This window comes from Crocuta crocuta, unplaced genomic scaffold, assembly GCF_008692635.1.
Source record: "Crocuta crocuta isolate KB4526 unplaced genomic scaffold, BGI_CrCroc_1.0 scaffold687, whole genome shotgun sequence".
NCBI lineage: Eukaryota > Metazoa > Chordata > Mammalia > Carnivora > Hyaenidae > Crocuta > Crocuta crocuta.
Window position 1 is genome coordinate 4,758,664 of NW_027530182.1, and position 17,965 is coordinate 4,776,628.

The window sequence follows — 17,965 nt, forward strand, 5'->3', positions numbered from 1 at the left end:
CCCTGGATTTGGATATATATCTAGATCCAGGGAGATTATATTAATGAACGCTTTTTAAAAGTAAAGTCTGTAAGATAATGCCTTTTACCCGTACTGTCATATATATTAGATATTAGCTCTTGAATCTTAACCTGATAAAGCATATTTTTATTTTCATGTCTTTGTATAAAAAAAAGCCTTATTGTTGAGCATCTTTTCCAATGTAAGTTTACGTATTTTCTTCTCTTGAAAGGTACTTTTTTGTCTTCTCTGCAGAATATTTCCTTTTTTAAAGAAAAATTTTTTAAAAATATTTATATTTGAGAGAGAGAGAGAACAGGGGGAGGGGCCACGAGAGTGGGAGACACAGAATCTCAAGCAGGCTCCAGGCTCCCAGCTGTCAGCACAGAGCCTGATGCAGGGCTCAAACCATGAGTTCATGACCTGAGCCAAAGACAGACGCTTAACCGACTGAACCACCCAGGTGCCCCTTCTCTACAGAGTATGTCTATTTTTAAAAATTTTTATCTACTACCTACTGCCTGGCACATAGTAGCCAGTCAGTACTGTCTGACAACCAGGTGTATGTGTCATGCAAATTTGCATCATTTTCACGAGTAGGGAGAGGACTATATGAAACCCTAATGGAGGTAACATCCAGCGTCAGTAATTACCCGCCCGAGGGCAATCTCGGCCATGCCATCTTCACTGCCCACTCCCATGCTGATGGTTTTAAAGCGCATCCTGTGAAATGATCACTTTTTGAGAGTTCTTTAGAATATAGGGATTTTAACTCTTTGGTCATGTGGGTACAAATACCCCACACTCCCCTTTCCCATTTGTCTTTGAGTATGTTTTTGTGCCATATTGACTTTAAACATTCATGTTCTCACACTGTCAGTCTTTTCCTGTAGGGTTTCTGGGCTTTGTGTCATCCCAGAAAGGCCTCAGCCACCGCAGTTTATAGAAGTATTCTCTTTGACTGTATTTAACAAATAGATTTTAAATCTTTCATCTGGAATTAAACTTCAGTCTACAAGACAAGGAAGAATTACATGCTTTTAAATGGCCCCTTGCTTGATAAAGATTAAGGTTAGAACTTTTTACAGACACGGTAAAAAAGTTTCCCTGCTAAACTGTACAAGCAGTTGAATCAGTTTAAGATGATTCCTAATAAGGAGCATAAACTATGTATAAGTGACGGAGTAAGAAGGTGGGATCTAATCAGATGTGCTTAGTTCACTCCATCTTCTTAGCACTGGTTTTAAATCTTTGGGCCTCAGTTGAGTGTCAAATGTTTGCTCCTATTAGAACTTTCTGAAACAGGCCCTGTTTGGTCCAGATTTATCTTTCTCCAGCTCTCCTGGAGATTGTGGTCACCTTCAGCCCTCCATAATTGGAAGAGGTGCTGAACTCTCATGACAGCCAGGAACGGTGGGCTGGCCCAGAGGGAAGGGCAGGCTAGTGTGAAGGCGGCCATCTTGGCCTGTGTCAGGTGCTCACCCTCTGTTGTCCTTCTCGCAGGCACATCCTCATCTGCCTTGCTGCCTACCTGGGCTGTGTATGCTTTGCTTACTTTGATGCAGCCTCCGAGATCCCTGAGCAGGGGCCCGTCATCAAGTTCTGGCCCAGCGAGAAATGGGCCTTCATTGGCGTGCCTTACGTGTCCCTCCTGTGTGCCAGCAAGAAATCACCAGTCAAGATCACGTGATGGCACAACCGTGGCTTGGCTTCTCTGCTTCTTTTCCCTCAGGCACGGGCTCCATATGTCAGCCAAGACAGCTGGGGGTTTGCGGAGTTGGGGGTAGGGTCTGTCTTTTAAAAGTTCTGGTCCCTTGGGCTCAGCTAACGTGTCTGTGGCCCACCGAGACTCTACCATGCATGGGGAGGAGTCTTTTCCTTTCCCAAAGACGGAAAGTGGAGGGCTGAAGGGCACCGGTGGATCTTCTCAGCCTCCCATCCAGATGCAGTGGCTCGTTAGGCTGTATCCTTTCCAGCAATGGCAGAGCAGACCATCGGGGGAGCCCATTTCCCAGCGGGAGATTGCTCCAGACTCGACCATTCCCATGTGCTCTCGGAGTGGACTCTCTTGCTGACTGACAGGCCCTGCAACAGACTCGGACCTCTGACTGTCTGATGGAACATCCCAGGGATTTTCATTTGAGGAAACTGTCCTAAAACTAGACCAAACCCATGAAATCCACACAGGGGCTAGTGGCTAAGGAGGTGTCCATTTAGAGCTCTCCATGGCCAGGTTTTACATGTGCTTGAGAATCTTTTCTCTACTACCTCTGCTGAGAGATGGGGATTGGACTTCAGAGGAGGGTGAAGCAGACAAGAAAAGCCCTCTCTGCCAAAAGCTACACTCCACTTGAAGCCATTCTTGAAGATGAGCACAAGTTTCAAATATGGACACTGTTAGCCCCTCCCCCAACCAGCAGCCTCACACACCAGCACAGAATAGCTGCGGGGTGAGCAGTCTGCACGCAGACCCCGCTCCTTTGTGCCGAGCTCCGCAAGGTCAGGCCTCATGACAGTCACGGTGGGAAGTCCTGCCTTGTTCAACAACTGGAACAGACACGGAGTTCTGGAAACTTGTGCCGATGGGAAGCCGTCTGGATGCTCTTCCGTTCGGGAAGTTATCCTCAAAAATGTCGCCTCCTCTCTCTCCAAGATCTGCGGGAACTGTTCTCCATACTCTCCCAGTACAAGGTGCTTCCTGTGGTTTCTCCAAGCATTTGATTGCTGCTTCTCTCCAGTGCTGCAGGGACTACCCGCTGGCTCTTTGGGTTGCTGGTGCTTCAGGCAATGCTGTTGCCTCCTTGGTTTTTCCTCACCCGAAGGGACACTAGCCAAAACTCATCTCTTCACTGGCCTCAACGAAGACTCCAGAAACGGTCATCAAGGTGTGAGGGGGCACGCGTGACCTCAGGGATACCCACTTTAATTCCCACATCTCATGCTTTGCAACATTTCATCATGAAAGAGGCAGGACAGACGTGTCCTTGTGTGAACGGGAGTCCTGTCGCTAAGGAACTAATAAGAATGAGGCACGACCAGCCTGTGGCAGGTCTGCGAACTTTGGCTCCAGTTAGAATTTGCACAGGATCTAAGGTGAAAAGCCCAATAAGGAACTGAACTGAGAGATTAAAAATGAAGGACTTTTTTCTGCCTCTGTGGTTTAAGTTATTTTTAGCAGCAGTACCCTATTTGCAATAAGAAATTATCATGGAGCCCAAATGTGTAGTAGAGATCATATACTAGTAGTTTATTTTAAGGCTAAACTTCTCCATTTCCCTAGTATCATGCAGTGAAAAATGCAAGTTAAATCGGTGGTTTTCATGGTAAAAAATTTGGTATTGAATGAGTGTACCTGTTTATTATAGCTTAAAAAATAGACTTTAAAAATGGTATTCGAGTATCTATGGGGCTCCTAATGCACTTCTGAGACCTAAGTGGTTCGTGAACCACCTAGAGTGTTTTTTCTTAATTTTTAAATATTTTTGAGAGAGAGAGCACGAGAGAGCAAGCACAAGCCGGGGAGGGGAAGAGAGAGAGGGAGACACAAAATCTGAAGCAGGCTCCAGGCTCTGAGCTGTCAGCACCAAGCCCATCGTGGGGCTTGAACCCACGAACTGTGAGGTCATGACCTGAAGTCGGATGCTTAACCAACTGAGCCATGCAGGCACTCCAGAGCCACCTAACATTTTAAAACTGCTGTTCAGTCCTTTGTGTGCTTTTAAAAAAATTTTTCTTTTAATGTTTTATTTCTGAGAGAGACAGTGTGAGCAGGGGAGGATCAGAGAGAGAAGGAGACACAGAATCTGAAGCAGGCTCCAGGCTCCGAGCTAGCTGTCAGCACAGAGCCCGACACGGGGCTCAAACCCACGAACCATGAGATCATGACCTGAGCCGAAGTCAGATGCTTAACAGACTGAGCCACCCAGGTGCCCCACAGTCCTTTGTGTTTCAAGTCTAGAATTTTTCAAAGGGAAATATCAGACTGTTCTCGCTTCAGAGGGACTTCCCAGGTGTGGATTCTGGTCTTATCCATTCCGGAATATAAAAAATGCTGCAAAGTAGGGGGAAGCTTTGATTTACTTTAAGTCCAGCCATCTTAGTGTGGAAGTGTCCATGAGGAGAGGGGGGTGTGGAAGTGTTTGTGCTCTGGGGGAGGTTTACTTTCCGTCCCGAGGGCTTCAGCACAGGGAGTATTGTTCCATAAGTTAAGGAGGGAGTGGGTCTCCCGATCAGGTAAAGGGGTAGGTCCTTGGGGAACACTACGTTCTAACTCCCAAATCTGACTTTACTCTTCTTGAAGTTTCTGAGTATCCTTTGGAAATAGGGATAAACTGTGACTGCTGAAACAAAGAAGTGCGTACCCTGACCGAGCTGTTTCCATCTCTCTTCCACAAGACAAATGACTTAGTTAATATGTCAGAAGGAATGATTTTGCTGCAAAAAACAGAAGGTCCTTCTAGAGATTGGTTTTGATAAGCTGAGGGCTGATAAAGAAGTACGGAAGGGGGTATATTTTAGGGGGACAAAAACATAACTCCACTTGTGAACAAAAAAAGTCACTCTAGCTTGTTAGTGTGAAGATGGTAAATCAAGAAAGTAGTAGTTTAACGATCTTATTTGAAGTTAGGTTTATGGCATCCTTTGTGTTCATGTTTACTATGCTTTTATAGCACTACAGGCTCTGGAAGAAAGTCAGAAAGTTACAGGAAAGTTCAAGAGAAAAGAATAGTCTGCATTTCTGTTGTCCAAGGACGATCATTGTTAATATTTTGGTGTTTTTGGTGTATTTCCTCATCTTTTTTTTCTTCTTCCCCCAATAGAGTTGTAAATAGACGTCTTTTAGAGTGGACGGTTCATCTGGTAGCTCGAATGGAATATAAATGCCAGTTGTGTATTTTTCATGAAGAGCAGCTTTTGAAATACACTCAAGTTAGCTCTACGCTTATCACTGGATTCTGACTTACTGCTGAGTCTTTTTACGTTGAGCCGGACATGATTAAGTCCTAAGAAACACTGAACTGAAATCTACTTTTTGTTCAGCCTCTGTACTTGGATTGACAAATTACAGAAAATAGCTATTTAATATATGGTTCTGCAGGTTGTGAGGTTTTCAGATTTAAAAAAATGAATAGCTTATTAATGTGCAATCAAGAATCTTTGTCCCCACCCCCCCACCCCCAATATGCGGGGAAGTGGAGAGTGACATCAAGTCACCATTTAAGTCAGTGATTCTTATTTTATAGTGTTTGTGGATTTTTAGAAGAAGAAATCTTTTCTCCTTTTGATGATTAGGATTATAATGTTCGCACTTCAGTGAATATATTTAAGTTGGGTGGGGAAGAGATACCTGAATCTATTTGGTAACAGGCTACTTTTGGGGGAAATCTGCCTGTCCCTCTGATGAGTGCCTACTACGTTAATCATGGATCAGAGATGTTCAGTTGGGGGACCTACACTCGATGATCATCAAGCACAGACTTTCTAAAAATACCATAACTTGTTCTGTTTACTGGATTTCTCAGGTGTGTAAAAACTACTCACCAGTTCAGCACATTTATGTGAGCCAGGGCCACGTTGGGAGGCTCAGAGTGGGGTGGAGTCTTCCTTGGCTCTTTGTCCGTTGGGGCTGGCATGAGACCATCTCTGATGGACAGGTGAGGGTTGACGCTTGCCCAACCCGATCCTCTCTCATAGCTCCTTTCCCCAAATGAGCTTGGAACCTTTCATTGCCAGCCCTTTGCCTGGTTGCTGCCATTCCAACTGGCCAAAGAGAATGCTCAGGCCAGATTGGGATTCTTAATGGATTATATGGACATACTCCTACAGGCCAAAAAAAGACTTCTAAAAGGACTAATTGTTTGAATGGTTTCTTTCTCTATTTGTTAAACCAGGTTTAAGACTATTTTATAATCACAGTATGTAATCAGACATTTTATAGTATTTTCAGACCTATACCTTGGTTTTATACTTTAAATAGGTTGTGCCGTATTAGGGTGGTGTGCCCACTGGCTGTGGGAGCAGTTAATCGCTAGTGCTTTGGGAGTGATTTAAGGCCTTTTGAAATAGAGCTTTTGCACTTTATACTATTTTTGTGAACTATGAGTTGTATTTCAATATTAAAGCCGTAAGTGGCATTTTCTGTGAATGAATAGGTTTATGTTTGTGTTTATTTCCAGAATGATCCCTGAAGTAATCTGAAAGGGAAAAATACATTTAATGGATTGTAGAGGAAAGCACATTTTCCTGAATTCGTTTGTGAGTGAATTTGGGTCGCACGGTTATTAAACTTAAGATTAGCATGGTTGTTTCTTCTCAGAGCTGTGACATTAACACACCTAAGTATTTACAGTACCAAGTGCCTAAAAACAGAATATTTTTTATTAGAAGTTCTAGTATTAGGTCATGGATATAAAAGCTCAAATCTAGAAAACTCCTCTATGCTGGATTTCCCTCCCCCCCCCCGGGTCATTGGAAGGAAGATCATATCACATTTCAAAATAGTAAATGACTTTATTTGGCAGAAAGTTTTTTTGATGTTTATTTTATGATGTTTATTTTTGAGAGAGAGAGAGAGAGAGAGCGCAAGCCAGAGAGAAAGGGAGACACAGAATTTAAAGGAGGCTCCAGGCTCTGAGCTGTCAGCACAGAGCCGGACATGGAGCTCGAGCCCATGAACTGTAAGATCATGACATGAGCCGAAGTCGGACGGCTCAACTTACTGAGCCACCCAGGTGTCCCAGGAAAGTTCTCTATGTACCTATGTTGCTTAATTTGCTATGATCTTTAAAAAATTATTATTAAAGATTTCAGAGGCCATGATATTTAAAAGAATAATGTGACCATCAGAACAAGGACAGGATCATTACAGTGGGTTTTTCAGACTTTTTTCTGGCCTGGAGGAAGAGATAAGGAGTGGCCATGGAGCCTTTTGACAATCTGATGGAGTAGGGTCTTCTCCCTAGGGAAATGACTATACATAGGAATCTCTGGGAATTCAGGTGTCCCTGGAACACAGAATTATCTGGAACTCACCCAACTGAAGAGGTCCTGCTGGACAGGGCACGAGCCCAGGATCCAAACCCTTTCTGATGCGCAAATTGGTAGCTCCACTGCCCTGCTCTTCCATTGCCCTCTAAGACCAGTGCTCCGCGCCTCCTCCCCTTCTCCGTCGACTTCACCCTCTGAGGGGCTGGAGGGGGCAGACCCAAGGTGCTGGGAATGCACAATTGAAGTGTCCTTGACAAAATAATAGGAGCTTAATTACATTTTCCTTAAGCCTCTTTCCTGGCCTCTGGCTTCAGACACTCCAGTAAGATCTTATCTGGGTCAGTCGTTTTATTCTGCCTTGTGTATGGTCAGATTTTTCCATAATAAATAATTTAAGAGGTAGAATATTTGGGGTTTTGTCCTTCATTCTCTCTGGGGTGGGGCTCAGCCTCCTTCCTGCCCATCTTGGGAGGGGAGGGCGGCTGACAGCCTCTGTCCCCAGCTTAAGTGCCCGTCTTAGCCTCAAGTGGGCATTTCTGTTTCTGATCATGTCCAGGCCTGGTGACACCACGCTTAACTGGGGAAGCCTCTCTGGGTGATAACGCACACAAAGGGACACATCGACCTACCATGTTTTTTGGGTTGGTTTATTTTATAGCATTAAAACATTTGACTCAGCTGGTTTTACAACTGGGAACAGAGACCACAACACTAACTTAAAAATTCTACAACTAGCAATAAAATCGGTAGTTTTTGTAGTAAGGCTAGGCACAAGAAAGTGACTTAAGGTAAGGCCAGGAGCATGAAAGGACACAAAATGGACGATGGCATTGGTGGGATTTGCTAGGGAAGGAAGTCTGAACAAAGAAAGCCATAGCCACTGGGTGGGAAGGACAGGAGCGACTCCTGGAGTAATACCGCCATCTTGTGGCCTTTTTGGTTATTCCTATCAGTGGCACTCTTGAAACTTCCCAATTGCAAATCACCCCAGAGCTCACTCAATATAATTATCTCAAAAACTCCCACAAATTACACGTCTTTTTTCCGGGTCCAAATAGGCTTTCCCGTTTGTTTTTTATTTGTTTTTTTAAACCCCAAGCATCTCTCTGCCTTTTCTTCTCCTTGCTTCCCCCAGCAACTCATTCTTTACCTTCTCTGTGATCTTAGAATTTAAAAATCTGCCAAATGCAATAAAGCAACTATTTTCCTGCATGTAAAACCGAGTGACCATAGTTGTGACCTAGAGGCAGGTTTTTAATCCACTGGAGTTAGGTAGAACTTTTGGGATTAATCGTTCTGTTTATACAAATCAAATGCCAGTACAATCCCAAAAATCTTGAAGACGGAATCCAGTTTGAACCAACACTTCGCAAATGCCTGCTTTGTATTACATGCCGTGCTAGTTGCGGAGGGCTGGATGACGAACAAGGCGGTAGGCTGTGTGGAGGAGGAGAGAAACCACGAACTGCTGAAATCCCTGCATACACGAGGCATCAACAGCACTGGGGAGGCAGAAAGAAGAGAGTGGGAATATTTGACCAGTGAGGAGGTGGAGCTTGGGACTTCTAAGCTTTAACTAATGGACCATGAACCATGTTTAATAAAATGTAATCTTAGTGCAATGAAAGAATGGGTGTATTGCCCTAGGAATATTGTTTTCTTAGAGCACACCCTATTTGAAAGCCCCGCACGGAAGTTATCTCTCACACAAGATGGTCTTATTTACTTCTATTTAGTGAGGCCAGTATTACAATTGTTCCTGTTTTGAGTAGGATAAAACTGAGGCTCAGAAAGGTCTTTTGATCACAGGCATTAGATGGCAGAGTGAAGATCTGGACCCAATACGTTCAACTCTTCTATTTAGTTCTCTTTCTAACAACGGATTTAATCTTAACTTTCAAAATGGCAGAAGAGGTAAAGGTTTTTGTGTAGGTGGGTGCCAAGTTGGGGTCAGCAGATTCAGAATTATCCCATGAATACAAATGGTTAGATAAAACAAAGTAGCAGTTTTATAGTAGGTGCTTAGCAGAAGGCAGCTAGTAAGATAAGCTGCCACCAAACAGTCAGGGGGGACAGTGCTGTCTTGTGGGTACACTTTCTAGGGGTGACCACATGAGAATCCCCCTACTTCCGGCTCCGCAGTCCAAGCTGTCTCTTCCCACCGGGATAGATCTGCCAATCCAGTTCTTTCCTGGCCATTGCTAACTGTCCCACAGGCATTTCAGATCTGCCTTCACTTATGCCTCTCAAATCTGCACCTGCACACCTGCTCAGAATGCCATCCCACTTTCCATTCCCTTGCCAGGAAAGCCTACCTTCACTCCCCCCCCACCTCTCATTGTTCTCCCCATCTAACCTAATAGTGAATCCTCCTGATTCCACTTCCCCAATGTCTTAAAACCCACCCATTTCTCTCCATCCTAGTGAAGGCACTGCCGTTTCTTGCCAATCCATCCTCCATGCTGGAGTCACAGCCATCTTTCTAAAATGAAATCTGACCAGGTCAATTCACGGCTCAGAGCCCACCCCTTCGTCTCCATCACTCACAGAGCAAAGCAAACTTTATTTGAGGAGCTTTAACCTGATTTAGAATCCCCTTCACAATCTGGTCCTTGCCTTCTTTTCCAGTCTTGTGGGCTTCTCTCCTCTTGTACCCTTCACTCAAGTGTTGAAGAACCTTGTATGGTTCTACATGCTCTTTCACATGGCCTGAGGGCCTGTATTAGTTACTCATCACTGTAACAAATTACCCCAAAACTCAGCAGCTTAAAACAACAAAGATTTATTCTGTTAGGTCATAAATTTGGGAGCAGCTTAGCGAGGTGGTTGTGGCTCGGGTCCTTCATGAGTTTGTAGTCAAGCTATCAGCTGGGGCTGCAGTCATCCGAAGGCTTGACTGGAGACATAGGATTGACCCCCAGGTAGCTCACTCACAGGGCTGTTGGCTGAAGGCCTCAGCTCTTTGCTGGGTTGATGGCTCCATAGGGCTCCTCCCTAACACGACAGCTGATTTTTGACTGAGTGACCCAACAGAGTAGAAGGGGAGCTGCAATGTCTTTTATGGCCTAGCCTTCGAAACCACACTCTTGTCACTTCTGTAATATCCTGTTTGTTATGTATGTCAGCCCTATTCAGTGTGGGAAAGGACTACACAGGGGTAGCAGGAGTTGGGGATCATTGGGGGCCATCTTGGAGGCTGGTAAACACACGACCTTTGCAGAAATGGTTCTCTTTGCAAGGCTGCCCGCATCCCAACCTCCTCACCTCCTGAGATTTGACTTCTTTTCAGAAAGCTTCTATTTACTCCCCTCCTTCAGCTCCTTCCCCTTTTATTGCAGTGCTTTCCCCACTGTATTGTAATAGGGCAAGGATGAGCTTTTTAACAATATCCATTTCTTTCAAAAGCTAGCACAAAATAAGAACTGGTGGAATTTGATTCAGGGAACCAGGGACAAAAGCGGGGGATGGTTGTGCAGTGAGGAGGGATTATGGCCATCTTGACGAAGGCAGAACCAGCCACTTTTCTGATGAGTAGAAGTGGAGGGCATGGGAGAAGACCAAAATGACCAGAGTATTCATTTCCTAGGGCTACATCAGGTTAGTGGCTTAGAACAACGCACATATCCTCCGACAGTCCTGGAGATCAGAAGTCCCAGAGGAGTTTCACTGGGTTAAAATCAAGGTGTCACCAGGGCTGCTAGAGGAACCTTGGTTTCCTTTCCTTTTTTCAGCTTTAAGAGGCTGTCTGCATTTCCTGTTGCATGGCCCTCTTCCCTCTGTCCCCCAGCGACGTTGGGCCAAGTTCTTCTCATGCCACCATCTTGGTTTCTTTTCCACCCTCCTCCTCCATTTATAAGGACTCTGTGATTACACTGGGCCTATCCAGACAGTCCAGGATAACCTCTGGTGTCAAGGTTGGTCATTAGACACCGCAATTCCAACTGCAACCTTAATTCCCTTTTGCCACGTAACCTAACATACTCACCCTGTCCACAGGCATCAAGTGTATGTGGTAGGAGAATAATGGTGCCAGGAGTCAAACAGAGAGGTCCAAAGAGGAGGTTAGGAGATGAAAGCCCACTGTTAGTGAATGCTTGTTGTATATTCCATACTCTACCTACGCTGGATCATTTAATCCCACAACTCGGTCCTTATATACTAGTAATGGACAGGAGGGGGCACCTTTGTCATCTGTCCCCACCAGTGGTAGCTCCTGGAGGGCAGGAGCTTTGTCGGTTTTGTTCATAGTTGTCTACCTAGAAGACAACTCTAGAAGAGTAGTCTAGTCTTCTAGACCTAGCTCTAGAAGAGTACCCAAAGCACCGTAGTTCAGTTGATTGAGCGGACAATTAACTGTGTTGTAACTCAGGCTGCCATAACAAATACCGTAGGGGGGCAGCTTAAACAAAAGATGTTTTTTTCTACAACTTCTGGAGGCCAGGAAGTCCAGGACCAAGGTGCTGGCACATCCGGTTCCTGGTACGGCTGGCAGCCTGCTTACAGAGGGCCGCCCCCTCCCATGAAGGGGAAAGAGAGTGCTCTGGTATCTGATATTCCTTCTCAAAAAATAAAAAAAGATTAGAGTCCTTATAAGTTTATTATTTTAAAGAGAGAGAATGAGCAGGGAAAGGACACAGAGAGAAGGAGATGGGATCCAAAGTGTGCTTGCTCTGCACTAATAGCAGTGTCCGAGGCAGGACTCCAACTCATGAACCATGAGATCGTGACCGGAGGGGAAATCAAGAGTCAGATGCTTAACCCACTGAGCCACCCAGGCGCCCCAGGACTCTACTCTTCTCATGAGGTCCTACCCTCATGACCTCATCTAAACCTAATCACTTCCCAAAGGCCCCAACTCCAAATACCATCCTATTAAGGGTTAGGGCTTCGATGTGTGAACTTGGGGCAACAGAGTCCCTAAGAAACTGCATGAGAGAGCTTTTGTTATCTTCATTTTCCAGATGAGGACTTAGGGCCCAGGAATGCTGAATTTGGAGTCCAAGTTCACAGAGCTGGAAAGTAGCTAAACTCTCCCTCATCCCCAAACTCAGGCTCTTTCTTGTCTTTGTTCTGGCAGCAGACAAGGAGAAGCTGTGTGCACTGGGCTGAATGGGGAGAGTAAAGGGTAGGAGGGGCATGATGGGGATGTACTGGGCACCTTCTGTGTGTGCTGAGTCCTTACTACATTCCAGGTAACTGATCACTAGACACTGGAAATGTACCCTGACATGGAAAAACTGAAGCTCAGAGGTACCGTCACCTGCGTGAGGACATGTAGCTGGTGAGGGACAGACAGGATGTCTAATATCACAGCTTCTGCGCTCATGCCCACCATGTGTATTTGGGCATGCCTTTCATGTTTTTCTATTTAAAATACGGTTTATTTGTGATTTAATTAATTAGCATTACATCTAAGATCAGAATACATTTATACATTTTCCATAGGACACCGAGGTTCATTGGCTTTTTTTTTCTTTTTTCAATTTATGAGAGAGAGAGAGAGAGAGAGAAAGCGAGCGAGACACAGAATCTGAAGCAGGCTCCAGGCTCTGAGGTAGCTGTCAGCACAGAGCCTGATTCGGGGCTCAAACCCACAAACTGTGAGATCATGACCGGAGCCGAAATCAGACGCTTAACCACTGAAATCAGAGCCTAAATCAGACGACTAAGCCACCCAGGTGCCTCATCATTGGCTCATTCTTTATGCCAAAGCAAGTGAATAGAGGCATTAGCAAAAGGTGCAGATAGTTCACGGTTGTGTGTAAAAAATATTTAGGCATATTCATTTAAGGTACATATGTATATATTAAAAAGTTGTGGAACAACATAGTTCACAGGTTAGTTTCTACATAACACAACATAAATGATGTAGAACATAAACAAATCCTCAAGTACAGAATTAAGAATTAAGCAACTGAAAGAGATAAAACACTGATTTCAATAGTTAGGGAGATCTAGGATGCAATTTCCAGGCTCTGTTTCAACTTTGCATCATCGTACACATACTGTCAGGCAGAACTGGCCTCAGAACACACTATAACGTGTAGTGTGATTTTTTACAGGCCAACTCACCCTCCAGAAACACTTTGGATTATTTTTACCCACTGAGCATTTCAGATAGTTGATTTTACATTGATTTATGACATCACTTAGGTGAAGTGAGGGGGAACAGTATTAAGTCTAGGTTTAAATGTGTATTTACATTAGAAAGAAAGGTAACGGACACAAGAGGAGAAAATTTTGTAAAAATCAAGACGTGGTAGCTTTTCTCATCAGAGGGATCCACTGATTTCTGCTAGTGCTGCCTTCTAAAGACCTAGGACTTAAACAAAAAATAAAAGCGTCAAATCTTTTGAACATTTTTTTCTTTTAAAAATTGAGAGAGAGAAGGAGAAGGAACATGAGTTGGGAGGGGCAGAGAGAGGGACACAGAATCTGAAGCAGGCTTCAGACTCTGAGCTGTCAGCACAGAACCCAACGCAGGGATCAAACTCACAAGCTGTGAGATCATGACCTGAGCCGAAGTCAGACACCTAACTTACTGAGCCACCGGCGCCCCAAGGATTTGGCTGACTCTTTTACAACTCAAGTATCAACTAAGAAATACAATGATTTTGGCAGAGAGGCAGAGGTTTAGAAATTTGGGATATATTTCAAATAAATTATGCTTCAAATCCTGACTAGGAGTCTTTATCAAACTAGAATTCTTTGCCTGACACTGCTTTTATTCCCTTCATTTCCTACTTTCTCTCCCTTTTCGTTTATCTTATAACTTCTTCGTTCATTGGCAATTCTAAGAGAAAAATACATTACAATTCAAATATGAATCTAGGTATACCGTGAAATGCTCTAATCCTTTTGATATGAAGTCCCTGGATTCTTGAAGTATCCTTAGTACCAAGCAGCCTCAAATATGCTCTACTGTTACATGATTGGCTACCATGCTTATGATGCTCTTCTATTGAATGGTATATAAACCAACATACAAAAATCCTTTTTGCCAGAGGGAAACTCAATAACCCATGTTATGTGTACAAAACCCTTTTGTTGAAAAGTAAGGTTTTCCTCAACAAATAAAAAGGGACGTTTTCCAAAATTGTGGTTTACAAAAATGATTTTTTTCAGGGCAAAGTTACTTCAGGTAAAGAAATTTTAGACTATGAATAAGACTCCAAGTGAATCTTTCCTTTTTTTAAAGAAATTATGTGCTATTTAGTAATGCTATAGATTCTTAGAAGCTTTTAAAGCATTTTGTTAATGCTCACTGAAACAAGGGGACCCAAAAGTTACAGTCAAAAATCGTGGGAAAAAATTATAATCAGATTACCCAGTGAGGTAGGTGCTATGTAATAAAAATTCTCTCACTTGTGCACTGGTAAATTAGTTTCCAACAGATAGTATGGAGAAGGCCCAAAGTAATTCGGGCAGATATCCATTTGTGGTGAATTACAGTAATATTTCATGAGGGGAGAGCTAACTGAAACTAACAATTGTTTAAAAATTCAAAACCTTTCTTTGACATATAAAGTGAGAGATGAATTTTAGATTTTTCCATAGTATGTTTTTCTTTTAGTAAAATCTCTTTCCAGTTCTTAAGCCAGTTTGCTACATCTCCCCAGTCTTCTCTCCCACTGCATATTAACTATCAACTTAAACGTGGTATTTACATGTGCAAGGTCATGTTGTAATAATAACTATTATTATAAAGAGACTTTAGTTAAGCTTCAAATTTCTCCTTTTGTTCTTTTTCAGAAAGAGTATGGAATTTTTTTTTTTTCTCAGATGGTGATTTTGAAGGGGAGCCTTCAGGTGACAGGATTTCAATGTTTTTCTAGAGACTTAATGGTAATCTGAATGTTCTCTATGGTCATGGATGCAGCCTAACCTTCTCACCCGCCTAGCAAGCTGTCTCCCACATCATGCATTTCATCCTTACCCTTTGCCACCATGACAGGCTTTTCCATGGAAATGAAGCTCTTGAAAAATAGCTCATGGTTTTCTTCTAACATTTCAGGGAGATCCTGTGGTGACTGAGTTTGAGACTGAATTTTGCTCGCCTCTTTCAGATCGGATTGGAGTTTCCTGTGGCTACGGTAGCAAATTACCATAAACTCAGTAGCTTAAGACAATAGGAACATATCTCTCTCAGTTCAGGAGGCCACGGTCTGAAATCGAGGATTTGGCAGTGACGGTTCCTTCTAGAGGCTCTGAGGGACAACTGGTTTTATGGCTCTCTCCTGGCTTCTGGTGGCTGCCAACGATGCTTATCCCTTGGCTAGTGGATACATTCCTCTATCCTCTGCCTCCACAGTCACCTGGCTTCTTCCCTGTGTCTCGCTCAATCTCTTCTTTTCTCTGATAAAGACCTAGTCATTAGATTTAGGGCCATTGTAATCCAGGAAGACCTCATCCTAACTAATTATGTCCATAAAGACCCTATTTCCAAATAGGATCACTGGGTGGACATGAATTTTGGGGCGAGGGGACCTTATTCAACCTACTATACTGTCCCACAAGTGGCTTCCTGCATCTGCCAAGAATGTGGGATTCCCCCTCCCCACATGCTTAGCCAAAGACACCGGAACTGGAGTCTCAGAGCAGCTAGATTCCTCACTGTACACGTGTGTACACACTGCTACTCACACACACATACCCAAGGCTCCTTACTTCTTTCCCATGGTCCCTTTCATGTTTCCACATCTAAGCTGGGAAATGTGTGCCCCACTCATGACCAGGGGTGGAAAAATACCTTGAAAAGGGTGGAAAAGTGGAGGTAGCATTTGGAAGAAAGGCTTGTGGATAGAGGTAGGAAAGAATGGGTCTTAGAAAGCTTGCCTACAGTAGGGCGCCTGGGTGGTTCAGTTGGTTAGATGTGAAACTCTTGATTTTGGCTCAGTCATGATCTCATGGTTTGTGAAATCAAGCACCTGTGTGGGGATCTGTGCTGACAGCTTGGAGCCTGCTTAAGATGCTCTCTCTCTCTTTTTCTGCCCCTCCTCTCTCAAACAGAAAACAAAACAAACAAAGAGGAAGCTTGTCTGTAGCTTCACTTGCAGAAAACCCCTTCAGTCCCAGACATTTATGGTGTTTGGCAGGGGAAAGCCAGCCAGCCATATCCCACACCAACGTGTCTTCATCTCTGTAGTGTTAAGAGGCAAGCCAGGGCTGACCTGGCCATCCGTGTTTATGAGGCTGATAAAGTTGAGGTTTGGATTCAATCAAATCAAAGCACTGGAGGGCAGTGTCCAAACCATCTTCAGGATCGAGGAGGACACCAAGTCAAACATCTCAGGGGTGTGGGACAGTGCTGGGCAGAGAATGGAGCTGTATCCTCTGTTCAGTCTGTTGGGAATAGGAGTTTATTGTGTATATGTGGGGGTAGGGGGTAGGGTGGGAGGGTGGAGAGTGTTGTGCAGGAAAAGCCTAGAGACAGATCAGCAAGGGCAACACCTGAGAGTTAAAAATACCAGCAAGAGGGACTGGGCCCAGCAAGACCCGTTGTGACTTGCTTCTCTGCCACGTTGGAGAGGTGCCTCATGCTGGTCTGGACTGGACTAAAGGCTGGGATACACTTGTGCCTTCGTGCCCGGCTGGCGGGGTTGGGGGAGTGCACGTGGCAGCGGGCTGAGCGCTATCCCTGGAGCCATCGGCCTGCACCCGGGCGTCCACCAGGGGGCAGTGCAGCCAAGCACGGACCGCCTGCAGAGCTCAAGGCCCCGCAGGTCCCAGACAGCCGGGGAACCTGTCTCCCTTAGTGCAGGAGCGGTTCTCCCGAGCGCTGCTCCCATCCATTGGGATGTTTTCAATCAAGCTGCCCTGGAGGACTCTCAGCGGTAGGTACGCGCCTCAGGAGCAAGGTTTGGGGATTTTTTTGGAAGCCCGAGTTAGAGGATTCCCGAGTGTGGATTCACACGCTTCAGGGCTCCTTGGTTGCAGGAGTCCACCCCGGAAGTATAAAGTTTCAGGTCCCACAAACCCAGGTTCTGCCTCTTCCTCAAGGATCTCCGTCCCAACTCCAAAGATGCACCAGCAGCGCCCTGGAAACCGGTGCCGGTGTGCTCTCAGAGCAGAGCCAGAGACTGAGGTCTAGAGGGGAGAGAGAGCTCTCAGAAGCGTAGGCTAAGTCCTGATCTGGTTACCCACTTACCCCTTGAGGGTGAGAAGTCCCCTTTGCTCAGTGACATTTTTGGGGAAAATACTTACGTTGTAAGCCTGTGTTCTTTGCTGTCTCGAGTATCTTCATTTAGCGGTATCCCATCCTTGGCCCTATTGATATTCCTAGTGGGTTAAGTCTTCTTGGGGGGGGGAGGGGTGGCCTGTAACTTACAGGTATGCAGCATAACTTAACACTGTATGCAGTGATACAGGTACCACTGACCTCTACCCACCGTGAGGACCTGGATGGCACCCCTTCTCCCTAGTTGTGACAACCCAACACGTCTCCAAACACCATCAAATGCCCCCCCCCCCAGGGGGGCAAAAATTGCCCCTAGTGGAGAGTCACTGATTTGGAGATATTACTCTGGCCAGGAGGCTGGAATAATCTCAGCTTTGCTTTTCCAGGGTCTCTTATGGTTGAGCCTCAAGTGTTTTCCAGAGAGGCTGAATCGTGGTCCCTTCTAGGCCCTCTTCCTGGAAATCTCCCACTGAGGTTGGGGATTCCACACCTTCCCTTGGTTCAGTCAAAGTCCCGGTCTAAGGCATGAGGCAGTGGGGCTCGGTAGACTGGACATAGGAGGTGCAGAGCCTGGTGAGGGCCCAGGGCTTCCCTTCCTCCAAGGGCCACAGGCTGCAGCCCCAAGAGCTGTGGAAAAAGCAGGTGCTAGTCTGACCTGGGGTGCCAAGTTTGGTTCCCATAGCTTTTGTTCTCCGGCAGTGAGAACAGTAAAGCTGGAAGTGATTAGAGAGGCCATGTAGCACAACACCCACCCCCTCCCTTTTGAGAGAGAAACAGAGGGGGGGTGGGGGGGTAGGGGGA

General features: G+C 45.0%; 1 protein-coding gene across 3 annotated transcripts in view; it reads left to right on the forward strand.

Moving 5' to 3' along the window:
* ACER2 (alkaline ceramidase 2) overlaps window positions 1-17,965 on the forward strand; it is a 78,787-nt gene that overhangs the window by 26,298 nt on the left and 34,524 nt on the right. The window contains exon 6 of one of the 3 annotated variants that reach the window (XM_077765081.1): window positions 1,504-6,149. The exons of 1 other annotated variant lie outside the window; for it this stretch is intronic. In XM_077765081.1, the coding sequence (XP_077621207.1) occupies window positions 1,504-1,690 (187 nt within the window). In that variant the 3' untranslated portion in view covers window positions 1,691-6,149. Of the gene's footprint in view, window positions 1-1,503; window positions 6,150-17,965 lie in introns of those variants that run through there. One more of the 3 variants, XM_077765083.1, reaches the window with a different exon arrangement.